At 32.3% G+C, this 13,257-nt stretch overlaps 1 protein-coding gene across 7 annotated transcripts in view; it reads right to left on the bottom strand.

Moving 5' to 3' along the window:
• Nucleotides 1–705: 705 nt before the first annotated feature.
• The window catches only part of IPO5 (importin 5), a 110,898-nt gene continuing 98,346 nt past the window's right edge, over nucleotides 706–13,257 (bottom strand). For all 7 annotated transcript variants that reach the window (XM_074299395.1, XM_074299396.1, XM_074299393.1 and 4 more), the window contains 9 exons: nucleotides 10,913–11,009; nucleotides 9,712–9,884; nucleotides 8,127–8,238; nucleotides 7,948–8,003; nucleotides 6,282–6,404; nucleotides 5,453–5,672; nucleotides 4,761–4,989; nucleotides 1,375–1,516; nucleotides 706–853 (listed from right to left, as the gene is read on the bottom strand). In XM_074299395.1, coding sequence (XP_074155496.1) covers nucleotides 767–853; nucleotides 1,375–1,516; nucleotides 4,761–4,989; nucleotides 5,453–5,672; nucleotides 6,282–6,404; nucleotides 7,948–8,003; nucleotides 8,127–8,238; nucleotides 9,712–9,884; nucleotides 10,913–11,009 — 1,239 coding nt within the window. In that variant the 3' untranslated portion in view covers nucleotides 706–766. The remainder of the gene's footprint in view (nucleotides 854–1,374; nucleotides 1,517–4,760; nucleotides 4,990–5,452; nucleotides 5,673–6,281; nucleotides 6,405–7,947; nucleotides 8,004–8,126; nucleotides 8,239–9,711; nucleotides 9,885–10,912; nucleotides 11,010–13,257) is intronic.

Genomic DNA, 13,257 nt, shown 5'->3' with positions numbered 1-13,257 from the left:
AAAACATACAAGCCAAGCTGTGACTTAAAGAATATCAAGTTACTGTTATCTTTAAAAATAATTAAATGAATAAAAGCCACACAGCACTGAATTGTACACAAGCTTCTTTTGTATTTCAATGTTGTTTATTGAGGAGTGAATGAGAGACTCTGTCAGACATGCCAAAGACACTTCACATTCAAGGGGCTAGAAGCTGAATAGCTTCTCACATTGAGTCACTACACAAGTCTTTTAGGAAAAAAACTCAAAGTGACATCAATATGAGATTTTCATGCTTGATGTTTTTGTCTTCAGTTTTTTTACTTTTTGATCTACACTGGTGTGCTGGGTAGAAGGCTTCTTTCTACCCTAACAAAAAGACTCACACTCCAATTAATACAATTAACACTAGATGTATAGAAATGTTTTCTGTTAAAATGCACATCTACTGCTGAATAACTGGTCTTAAAGCTGTTCTCCTTAAAATTCATTGTCTAATGAGAAAATTCATTGTTTCCCTTTCACCTTCCCACAGGTGGCATATACCGATAGAAAAATACTCTTCAGTGCTACAGTAAGGTTTATAGGGAACTTCTTCGGTCTTATGGTGGGCATCCAAGTCAAACACCCTTCTGATACCCAGCGCTTCTCTTCCTGGCCGCTTTGCAGAAGAATGGCCTACACGCACTACAGTTCTTTTGTGCTCAAAAACAAAACAAAGAAACCTAAACAAAAGGGTAAACGTTTATTTGGAGTTAGTTTTTCTGGTAGGTGATATTAAGGCCCTTCAAGCAGAATTCAGGAGCTCTTGTATAGCCGCCTGCTGCTCAGCATTGAGCTGTGATATGCATTCAGTCCATAATCCTCCAGAGGTCTATGGAAGAAAAATATTTCCATCAAAACTCAGAAATGATAAATATGCAAATTTCAACAAATTATTCCCAAAGTTTATTTGAAATTTTTCTTTTCCAAAGTGAAACTTATGTAGAATAAGTACTCAACTTTTTACCATGTTGCATGGATTTTCTGCTAATTATGTTGATTTAGAAAGCAAAGATCACTTGAATGACTTTGTAGATCTTAAGGATTTGCTTAACTATTTTTGATATTCATAGGATCATAAAACCAACTAGCTTATACCCTTTCAATATATAGCTAAGTAAAACTGATGCCAAAATTATAAGACAAGTGATAAAAGAGCAAAGTCAGTATTCAAAAGCCAGGTCTTCAGATCCCAAATCTGGTATTCATTACATAATACTATACTGCCTTATGTGTAAAAATAATATATTCTATGAAAGGTGTGCCAGTCTGAGAACTGGTTTTGATTTTTTTCTTTGCAATTACTAAACAAATCATAAATTTATAAATGCAAAGTAAGAGAATTGAGCATACCTGTACTTGGCGAACAACATTAGCCAGACGTTTGGCACAAGGATCTTCATGTTTAATAGCCTCATGAATTTCACCATCTGCAATTATACTGAATATTTTGGGCAGATTGGAATTGTTTGGACCAAGAATGATTGGATGATTACTGAAGAAAAAAAAAGAAAAAAAAAAAAAAAGACATGATCACTTATGAGCAAAAAATATCATCTATATATATTAAAAATTGATTGTCCTAAGATCAATGAAAATTTACAGAAATATCAAAATGAACTATGGGGATTGCTCAAAAAAACCCAAAAAACTTTTCTTGAAAAAGACATTGTTGCTTTTTAAGAGCAAGAGCAAACTTTTAGTGATAGCAAAAACTTAGAAATTGAGGTAATATCCAACAATTGAGGAACAGCTGAACAAGTTGTATATAGTATGTGATGGTGGAATATTGTGCTATAAGAAATGACAAATTGGATGTTCTCAGAAAACCCTGGATTTACATAAACTAAGGTAAAATGAAATGAGCAGAACCACAAAAACACTGTACAGAGTTAACAGCAATATGGTATGATGATCACTTGTCAATGACTTAGCTATTCTCCGCAATACAGTGACCTAAGACAAACCCAAAAAATACTATCTGCTGAATAAGAACGGAAGGAATCTGAATTTAAATAAGAGCATACTTTAAAAAAAAAAAAAAAAGGTGGGTTTTTTTGGTGTTTTACATGAAAACATAGTTTGCATGACTGTACATGCATAATATATAAAATTGCTCACCTGCTCAATAAAGGGGAATGTTCAGAGGAAAAGAGGGAGGGAATTTGGAACTCTAAAATCCCAAGAAAAATGGAAAATTTTTATATGTAATTGAAGAAAAATAAAACAAAAAAAGATGTAATCCACACAATAATACATAAGAGGCAACATTCTTTTTATACTCCATTATAAGACTTAAATACAATGCCAATTGAGCAATCTGAATAAACTACCTCCATTAAACATGGCCCTTTCTCCTCTAGTATATTCTCAAGACCAATAGAGTAAACAGATGGCTTCAAAAAAATTGCCTGTGTCATGGTGTCATCAGCAAAAACAAATTCAAAGAGGGGGATCTGATTCTTAAAAAAAAATCCCAAAAAAGATCAGATAGCATCAACTACAATCTTATGACCATAAAACGCATAGAACCTAACTTCAGCTTAGAAGATAATATTTAGTTTAGATTTTAACATTGAAATTCAACACGTGTATATATTGCAAAGTATCTTGAACAAGCTAGCCTCATATTTCACTGATCATCTTTATTTCTACTAATCTTTAAAGATAGCATTCTCCTTCAGTTGTTTTATTTTTCCAAATACATGTAAAGATAGTTTTCAACATTCATTACTGTAAAATTTTGTTCTTCCTCCTCTTCCTCTCCCCAAGACAGAAAGCAATACAATATAGGTTACACATGTATAATCATCCTAAACATTTACATATTTGTTATATTGTGCAACAAAAAAGTCAGAAAAAAGGGGGAAAAAATGAGAAAAAAAGTTAAACAAAAAATGGCGAAAATTATGCTTTGATCCACATTCAGTCTCCAGTTCTCTCTCTGGATGTGATTGGCATTTTCCAATCTGAAATCTATTGGAACTTTCCTGTATCACTACATAGCTGAGAAGAACGAAATCTATCACAGTTGACCATCACATAATCTTGTTGCTTCTGTGTATAATATTCTCCTGGTTTCACTCTCTTCACTTAGTCTCAGTTCATGTAAATCTTTTCAAGTCTTTCTGAAATCAACCCTGCTTATCATTTCTCATAGAACACTAATATTCCATAACATTCAAAAACGTTAACTTATTTCTCCATTCTCCCAACTGATGGGCATCCACACTCAGTTTCCAGTTCCTTGCCAAAACAAAGAAAAAAACAAAACAAAACAAAACAAATGGGCATCCACACTCAGTTTCCAGTTCCTTGCCAAAACGAAAAACAAAACAAAACAAAACAAAACAAAAACAAAACAAAACAAAACAAAAACTGCTATATACATTTTTGCACAGTTTGCAGTTCCTTGCCAAAACAAAGAAAAAAAACCAAAAAAACTGCTATATACATTTTTGCACATATTCGTTCCCCTCTTTTATAATTTCTTTGGGATACATACAGACCAAATAGTCAATTACTGAATCAAAGGGTAAAGCACACTTTGATAGCCTCATGGGCATATTTCCAACTTGCTTCCCAGAAAGGCTAACTCCACCAATAATGTATTAGTGTCCAGTTTTCCAACATCTTATCCAATATTTATCATCTCTTCCTGTCATCTTAGCCAAATGGATAGGTAGGAAGTGGTACCTCAGAGTTGTCTTAATTTACATTTCTTCATCTGAAAAATGTCTGTTCATATCCTTTGACCATTTATCAAATGGGGAATGACTTGTATTCTTAATAAATTTGATGCGACAAATATGGAAATATGTTTAGAGAAAACTGCTCAAGTTTAACCTATTTTGGAACTCCTTCCTGTCTTGGGACGTGAGGAAAGCTAGAGAGGGAGAAAAATTTGTAACACAAGGTTTTGCAAAGGTGAATGGTGAAAACTATCTTTCATGTATTTGAATAAAAACACTATTTAAAAAAGGGAAATGAAGTCTTTATCAAAAATACTGGCTGTAAACATTGCTTCCCAGTTAATATTCCCTGCATTGGTTTTGTCTGTCCCAAACTTTTTTTTTTTTTTTTTTTTTAAATTTTTGACCCAAACAATTCAAGACATATTTATTTAGAACAAGATTGCATGCTCCAAAGTCCAGGGATACAAAGACAAAAAAATGAAAGCCTCTGGCCCCTAAGGAGCTTACATTGGGATAGAGGGGAAAGGGGAGCAATAACATTAGCTGTGTGACCTTAGACTATGAGAATTGCCTTAATCTGTGCCTCCATTTCTTCATCTGTGAAATGATTGTAACATAATTTACTTACCAAAGATGATGTTGGCATGACCAAATGAAATTATTTGAGAAGTGCTTTGAAAAATAAGTGTTATATAAATGTTATTTTTGCTGTTATTAACATATACACAGATAAATTAATACAAGGCAGTTTGAGGGCTATTGTCTTTCATTCTAGAAGACAACCCACGACATCAGGAAGTACGAAGCCATGCCATGATATGCAACAAGGGTAAGGATTTAAGTGAGGGAGAACTGTGCAAAACTTTAAAGTTTTACTTCTTTTGTAAATAAAAAGGTTATATTTTTAAGGATTCTGAACTGCACAAATAGAAATACTCAAGTTAATCCATTTCAAAATATCCACAAAAAATTAAAAGAACTTAATATATAATGAAAAGTATGGTTTTTTTTTCTTTGTTAAGAAACAGTGAATTCTGATCATACCTTTCAATTAGGTCACATAGATAATTGAAAGTATGAACTGCTTCTTCTTTATCTTCATGAAGTGGAAGCCATGATAACCAGTGTGGTAGGATTTCTTCAACATTAACACAGTCAGGTTTGAACTTCATAATTTTCCCTACTGCAGAGATACAATTCTCAGTTGCGTTAACATTTTCTTTGGTTTTAGAATCTGCAGACTGAATCACTCTTACCAGCAATGGAAGTGCTTCTAAAAAATAGAAACATTAAAAAAATAAAAGACTGGTTAAATCTTAATAGTTTTAAGGGGGAGAAAAAACTACGTATACATTCAACCACATATATACACATATACTAATGAGTAATCAAACATACATTTATATATAGACTATGATAAAAAGCAGGTAACAGTCAAGAAGAATAGAGAGGGGATGGAATACTTTACTCCAGCATTAGAGAACTCAGTCACAACATTCAGTTTTCTACTTCTAATACTAGTGACAAACTAAGGCTCTATGAGCTTCATAAAATTACTACTATTGTGTATCCTGTGGCTCCAGGCTCTCTTTAGAAAGCCAATTAAAAAAAAAAAAAAAAAAAAAAGCTATACCTAACTGTAGGAATGGGGTAAAAAAATCTGGAATAGATAGGGTCTGTCCATTGTGATACTGATTAACACTGTCAGAATGAAAAAGTTATGAAACTAGAAGTACCTGTGCAAAAAGGACGATAATTTTCTCCACCAAATTGTGCCATAACTCCAAGGCCATAAGCAGCAGCTTGCCTGACTTCTGGGCTGTTGTCACATACATACTGTAGCATTGGCCTTAGGAAATATTCTGCGTATTTAAAAGAAGATGGACTGCAGTGCTCTATGACATCATCAAAGATGCACAATCCCCACTGTCTGTCTGGCCATGGTCTATGAGGACACTACAAAAATAGAAAAGAAAAAAAACATACCTTTCTTAATAAAGGTCTTTATACAAAAGACTCATTACAAACTTACACAATTTCTAGTGACAAAATTACAACTATAAATACTACATATAATTGCCTTCTCTCAAAAATACCAGAGAAAATAAGTAGAAAATGTTTATGGAACATGAAAAAAATTATATTGGCATCGCTAAAATTAGAATGGATAATAACTTTTTGCCTTTGAAATTCAAATTTTTGCGGTACTTACCTTTTAAATTTGGCCAATAATAAAATCTGATACCAATTGGAGAAGCCACAGTGAATTTGATTAAGAAGGGAAGGCTATAAAGTGCCAACATCCAAGATAAAAGGGAAAAAATTACTGATGAGTTAAAAATAGGCTGGGAACAATCAAAAAGATACATGGAAAGATTTGCAATTTAGGAGTTTCTTTTATGATCTCACATTTGCTCATCAGAAAAATAAAGAGGCTGGACCTAGAAGAGCTCTAAATTCTTTTCTATTACTAACATTTTATGATTTTATTTGAGCCTGTTATTTAAAATTCTTATTTCTTTGAATATATTTGCTAATAATACTAAACCTAGGAAAAATACTTACAATTAAATTGACAATTAGTGGAAGCAGTTGTTCAAACCATGGCAGTATCTTTTCCTTGTAGCTACTAAATATTGAATGTAAAATATCTGACACTTTAGTCAGAATATAAACATCACTGTCATCCTAAAAATGAATAAACAAGATTTTAACAAAACTTTCAGAAAACAGTTATCTTTGTTAAGTATAAACTTTCAGTATTTTAAATTTTGTATTATTAGAAAAAAAAAAAAAAGCAGTTCCATAATTATGTCAAATGAATTTGTTTTATGATTTTATCACTATAAGTAAAAAACTATTCTAGTTTGATCATATAGATGTCCTTTATGAGCTGAAGGAAAAATATCTAAAAGGTTACTTATATACACTGATAACATAGCACAAGATGGTGTAGTTACGAACTGAAGAAAAAGGTATTCTCTGAATGCCCTACCTAATTTCTATTAAGAGCTTTTCTAATGTTAAGCCAGATGTAAGAAGATAACTAATCTCATCACAGATAAATAAGTCATTTTTCTGTCTAGATCTCAAATTCATCTGTAAAAGAAGGGAATTGACTCTCTTCACTTGACTCCCTTTTGTCTAAGAAATTTTTATGTGAGTCTGGATATATAAGTATATAAATTGGATATAAAAATCAAACATTTACTGATAATAAATCATAATTGTCATCCCCCAAACATTTAATTATGACATCCCATGTGGAGTCACAACCAAAAGTTTAAGAAGTGGGGACTCGATAACAATCTTTTCTAGGAACTAAATGTGACCCAATTATCTTAGAGGACACACTTTGTCATTCCTATTTTAACATCAGTTAAATGTAATTTGTCTTAACTTTAAAACTTCCCAAAGAGAAACAGTACCTCACCCCTAACAACTCATGTTTTCAAATCTGCCAGTTTTAAGGGTGTGTCAAAAAAGGAACACAAAAATTTACACTTTTAAGAGGGGAAGAAAATAGAAAGTATAAGGGGGGGGCGGGGCGCTAAGCAAAATCAGAGAATTTTAATAATGATCCTCCATATCACAAGCTAAGCTCCTAAAAAATAGTCAAATATTTCTTTATAATGGGAATACAATTACTGAATATACATATCTTTTTAAAGATAAAAACTGGAAAATAAAATCTAATTAAGTGCATCCCTGCATCCCCCCCCCCTTACTCACTGCAAATGGCTTAATTAAAAAAAATTCAAACACTGTTTTTGCCAGAGACTTTTATAGTCTGGTTTTATATTAAAATAACTACTTAAATTTGGATTATGTCTCTAGTCTAAAAGATCTAAATTAAATGAGCAGAATTAGAAAAACATGATGCACAGTAACAGCAATATTGTTTGATGAATGACTTAGCAATACAATGAAAAATGCTATCTAATGCCAAAGAATGTATGGAGTGTATGGAACACAGACTGAAATATATTGTTTTTCAACTTTAGTTTCTCAGCTTTTGGTCCCCCCCCCATATAACATGGAAATGTTTTGAATGAATGCACATTTACAATTCCCTATCAAATCGCTTACCATTTCAAGGAGAATGAAAAGTGGGAGAGAGAATTTGAACTCAAAATTTAAAAATAAATATTAAAAAATTACTTTTGTGTATAATTGGGAATATACATATATATATTTTTAAGATCTACAATCTAACAAGAGAATAAGTTACCTCATCTTGTAAGGACTCTTCTACTTGTTCATCATAGTCTTCATCTTGTCTTTTAACTAAAACAATAAACCCAGATAAAATCTTAAAGGAAGCTAAACATTGCTAATATATGCATTTTAGAAACTAGAATCATAGCATTCAATTATTAAAATAGGAAATAAAAACAGTAAGTAATTTACCCTGTCTTAATTCCTGATTTTTAAAGTGTTCTTCAAGTTTGCCTTTCAGTATTCCTCCGAGCTCTTCAAAGTGTTCATTATTAAGGCATCCATCTCCCATTACTTCAATACACTAAAATATTTTAATGTAAAATAAAAGGTTTAAGTTAATTTATATTTTAAAGAAAATAATCTTTTAGTAAAAGAAATTAGGACAAAGGATAGCCAGTCTTATCTCTCAGATCTGGGGAGAAGGGAGGAATTTATAGCCAAAGAACTAGAGAACATTATGAAATATATTAAAGTTTTTGCACAAACAAAATCAATACAGCCAAAGAGTAGAAGGAAAGTAGAAAATTTCCTTGTAATTTTTACATCTAGTATTTCTGGTAAAGACGCAATTTCTAAAATATATAAAGAATGTATTCAAATTTGTAAAAGTACAAGCCATTCCCCAACTGATAGTCAAAAGATATGAACAATTTTAAGATAAAGAAATTTGATGTTTAGTTATAACAAAATGCTTTAAATCACTATTGATTAGAAAAATGCAAATTAAGACTCATCTATTTAGTTAAAATGACAAGAAAAGATAATGATGAATGTTGGAAGGAATGTGGGAAAAGCGGGACACACAGAGTGGAAAATGACCCAATTATTCTGGAGAACAATTTGAAACTTTGCATGTTTCTTGTTTTTGCTTGAGTGTTTTTTTGCAACATGGTTAGAGATATTTAGTATGGCTTTATTATTTATAACTGAAATCCTATCACCTGCCTTCTCAACAGGAAGTAGGAGGAGAATTTGGAATTCAAAATTTAAAAAGAAAATTAAAAAAAAAAAAAAAAAAAAAGCACACAGAGCACTTCTTTCTTTCTTTCTTTTTTTTTTTTTAAGGCTGGGGTTAAGTGACTTGCCCAGGGTCACACAGCTAGGAAGTGTTAAGTGTCTGAGACCAAATTTGAACTCGGGTCCTCCTGAATTCAGGGCTGGTGCTCTATCCACTGCGCCACCTAGCTGCCCCAGAGCACTTATTTCTAAGTGAGTTAAAGAGGGCTGTTATTTTTCCACTAGATATGAAGATGCAAAATAAGATCCCAGAATTAATGACCATTGATTATGCTTGAAAACTGGTCTGCACTTGGAAAAAAGAAAACAAAAATATCAAAACAAAAAGGCCTTTGTTGTGTTACAAAATGTTAATATAAGAAATCTGACCTGGAGTACTTGAACTCACTAGAAAAAAAGTGCATATGACAAATATTTATATTGTTACTCATCTATTTACTCTGTTGTGGAATTCTTTTGTTTGACAATTACTATGAAATGGCTTGAGACAAAAATATTTTGCAGGATAAACTAAAAGTATGAACCTCACTTAACCAACAAGGTCTACATTATTAGTAGACAGTCTCTCAAAGATTTGATTATTAAACCAAAAAAACCTTAAGATTTCTTAAATTTTACAATGAAAAAGATGAATATCAACCAAACTACAGCTCAACTCAAAACTTTGTTCTAAATTAGAGATAATTTTTTTTTTAATTTCAAAAAAACAAATTATTAATTCAAACTTGCTCCAACAAGAATTTTTTTAAAAATTTACCTTTGCAAAAGAATGCATGATCTCTGACAGGACATCAGAATCTGGCTCTGTTCCAATAGCCTTGATGAGGGCATCACACATGAAGTGCCACATCTGGGTGAGGTATTCAGGACCACGGACTCTTGCACATTCCAGGAGAAGGGGCATGGATTCTGCAGCTGCCACTCGGACACGTTTGATTGTTAAGGAAAGAGAATAATTGGGACAAAACAGACTTTCAAATAGCTACATTATCCTGACCACTTTTATTCATGGTTTGAACTACAGCACATAATATGGGACAATAGCTTTAACGAAATCAAAAGCTTACAAAGCTATAATGGAAGACAATTTTAGTTCTCATCAATCAATGTGAAAAGTACTACTGCCAAAAGCAGACACATTGGCATTTCCAAGCAATCATCTCCACATTATATCAAGGTAAGTAGGACAGGCTAGACTATAAAATAAAATATAGACTAAAGCTTATCTGACATAGGCTTTTGTTTTACAGAATAAAATCTAATTAACCTCAAAATGATTTTCAAAATTCATTTAACTAAATTAAACAAAATTGCTGCAATTAACAAGTATCCCAAGATAATTTTTTTGGACCACAAAAGAATATGCCCCTAAATGTTATTCATGTGAAACAAAATATTGGTAGGGTTCAACTGCCCAGTTCTATGATATACCAGACTAACTCAATTTTCAAATAATTGGTCCATATGTGAATAAAAGCCAGTAAACTTTCTTTGCCTTGGTTCCTGGGACTTTCTATTCAGAGTTATAACAGTGTGGGATTCCTTATCCAAAAAGTTAAAAAAAAAAAAAATAGATAATGAAAATAAATGATTATTCTTTAAATCTGCTAAGTATATGAATCATTATCTTGAATGCTTGTTCAATTCTTTGTGAATCTGCAATTTGAGAAATAGGTCAAAGTAGAAACTGCATTATTTCACAATTATACTCATAGAAATGAATACTCAAAGTCCCTAAGGAAATATAATTCACAGAACTTACAGTAACCAGGGAATAGTAACTTCAAGCACCATGAAGTTTGCTTTTTCAAATTAAAACATGCCAATGAATTGTTGAGGTCTCATTCATAACTTCTACTTAAAGCACTTTTACCACTTATTAAATGGGCTATATTTAATTATAAGAAAATTGATTTCCTATAACCTTCAGAAGTGAATTGTGTTTTAGCACAGGATATCATCATGAAAATAGAATTTCAACAAGGGAACCATCAGCTTTACAACTTGCTCGGTATATTCCACAAATCCTTCCTTTAATTCCTTTGCATAGCAAACCTGAAACACAAACGATGAAATGTTCTGCTTCAGTATTGATGTAACAATTCCAACAGAAAATGAAAAAGTTTTTAGACTGAGACCTACCTAAGTGATAACATACCAAAGGAATTTTAAAAGCTGTGTTTATATGTAAATACTTTGGAAATCAAAAGAATTTTATTCGCTACCAAAAGTCGGAGGCAAAATGTACCTTCCTAAGTTTTCTTAATTTTGATGAAAATGTCTTTCTTCCCACTTTTCTGAGATTTACCTCTTAAGATGAGAAGAATAAGATTATGAATATTGTTTAATTTCCCATGATAGTCTTAACTCTAAATTAAGGCATAATTACAAACTGGTAAGAGCACTGGTCTTAGACAAAAGAGGATTAGGATTGCTGTAAGAGTGCTCCAAGATATCAACTCTGGCAATGGGAAACACCACTGACTTCTTTTCCGTCTCCTCTCCTTTATAAAATAGTTCAATCACTGCTTTCATTTTTTACCTCTTACAGGCTATCATGCATGGGAAAAGCGCTTTACAAATACAATTTACAAGTTTCACTAAAAACAAACTAAAAAATAAACTCAAACATTTAATAATGGCTTATGATTCTGAAGAAAATTTAATTTGCTTTTATTTTTTTAAAGCTGCTTAAACTATGAAATAATAAACTATCAAATATGAAGACCCTACTAGATTGTTAGATACTGTGTTAGGGATAAACCTGTTCATGATAAGCTTACCTTCTTTGGAGACATTAAGAATATGTTAAATATATATATGGTAAATATGAATAAATACAAAGTAGCACTTGGGGAAAGATCAGAAAAGGCTTCACCTTTTCATCCTAAAGAGATGAACTAAAGAGAGAAACTCTAAAGAAGAGTAAGGAGGAAGTGCATTTAGGCACACATGCATACAGTACTAAGGCATGTACACCAGGGATGGTGTCTCATGTGAGGAGCAGAAAAGCCAGTTCATAATCACTGAATATGGTGATTATTGTCCAAGGTACTGAAAGGGACAAGCTGAGGGCCAGGTTCTATAAAGGTTTAAAAGCTAAAAAGAAGCCAATGGAATTGGTTAAGACATGAGGTTAGGAAAGAATAGAAGATAACACTGTAGTTACAAATCTAGGAAACAATAAATATGGTGGTACCTTCAAGAGAAATGGCAAAGCTTAGGAGGAGGTAGAAGTTTTAGAAAAGATAATGAGTTCAGTTTAAAATATCTCCAGTCCAATACGTCAGTGATGATTTAGAACTGAAGCTCAAGGGAAAACTTTGAGCTAGAAACACAGAATTGAGATTCATTGGCATAGAGATGCTAGTTAAATCCATGGAAGCTGAAGAATTAAAAAAGGTCCCAGAAGAAAACCCACACCTAGGGGATGTGATGCTGATAATGAAGAGAGTGATATGAGGACAAACTAGAGAGCTAAGAATATCAGGAAGAATAGAGTCAATAAACTCCAGTATAGCAGACAGACTAAGAAAAGACCATCATATATGGTGATCAAGAGATCACTGATAATTTTGGAAAAGAATTTTTTAGCTAAACTATGAGGTCAAAAGCTGGATGTGGTAAAAGCCCAAGTACTTCAGAGAAGGGGCAGAGAATAACAGTGTAAATAAAACATGTTCAAGGAATTTGGCTGATAAAGAGATGAGAGAATAAAGGATTGTAGTTTGAAAGATGAATGTCACTTGAGAATGTTTGAGGATAAGAGAAGAAACTAATAGGAAGATGATGATTCAAAGGGGGATATGTCTGAGGATATAATCTGCTGAAGAATTTGAGTGCACATTCATGTAGAAGTGTTAGTGTGGACAAGGGAAAAGGGTCACTCCTTTCTCAAAGGCTGGGTAAAAAAGGAGAAATATATTATCAGTGGAAAATGAGAAATGGAATAACCTCTTTTTTTAAATTATAGCTGATAGGGGAAGTGGGAGAGAAATGGGAAAGGCTTGAGGAAAGCATTTATATAGTACTTACTATAGCTACCTATAGACAATATAGCTACTATGTCTATATCTTTCTACAATATACTACAGTATACAGTACTACACTTAGGAATTGCAAAATGTTTTGTAAATGGTTGTCTTATTTGATCCTCAAAACATTCCTGAGTGATAGAAGGTGCTATAATTATAATCATTTTATAATTTAGGAAAATGGGGCATAGAGGTATGAACACCAAGTTACTATGTGTCTGAGATTGGATTTGAAATCAGGACTTCACAATTTCAGGTCCAGGCCCAGC

This window comes from Sminthopsis crassicaudata, chromosome 3, assembly GCF_048593235.1.
Source record: "Sminthopsis crassicaudata isolate SCR6 chromosome 3, ASM4859323v1, whole genome shotgun sequence".
Lineage (NCBI taxonomy): Eukaryota > Metazoa > Chordata > Mammalia > Dasyuromorphia > Dasyuridae > Sminthopsis > Sminthopsis crassicaudata.
The sequence above is the reverse complement of the archived record's forward strand: the minus strand, read 5'-3'. Positions and strand labels throughout refer to the sequence as shown.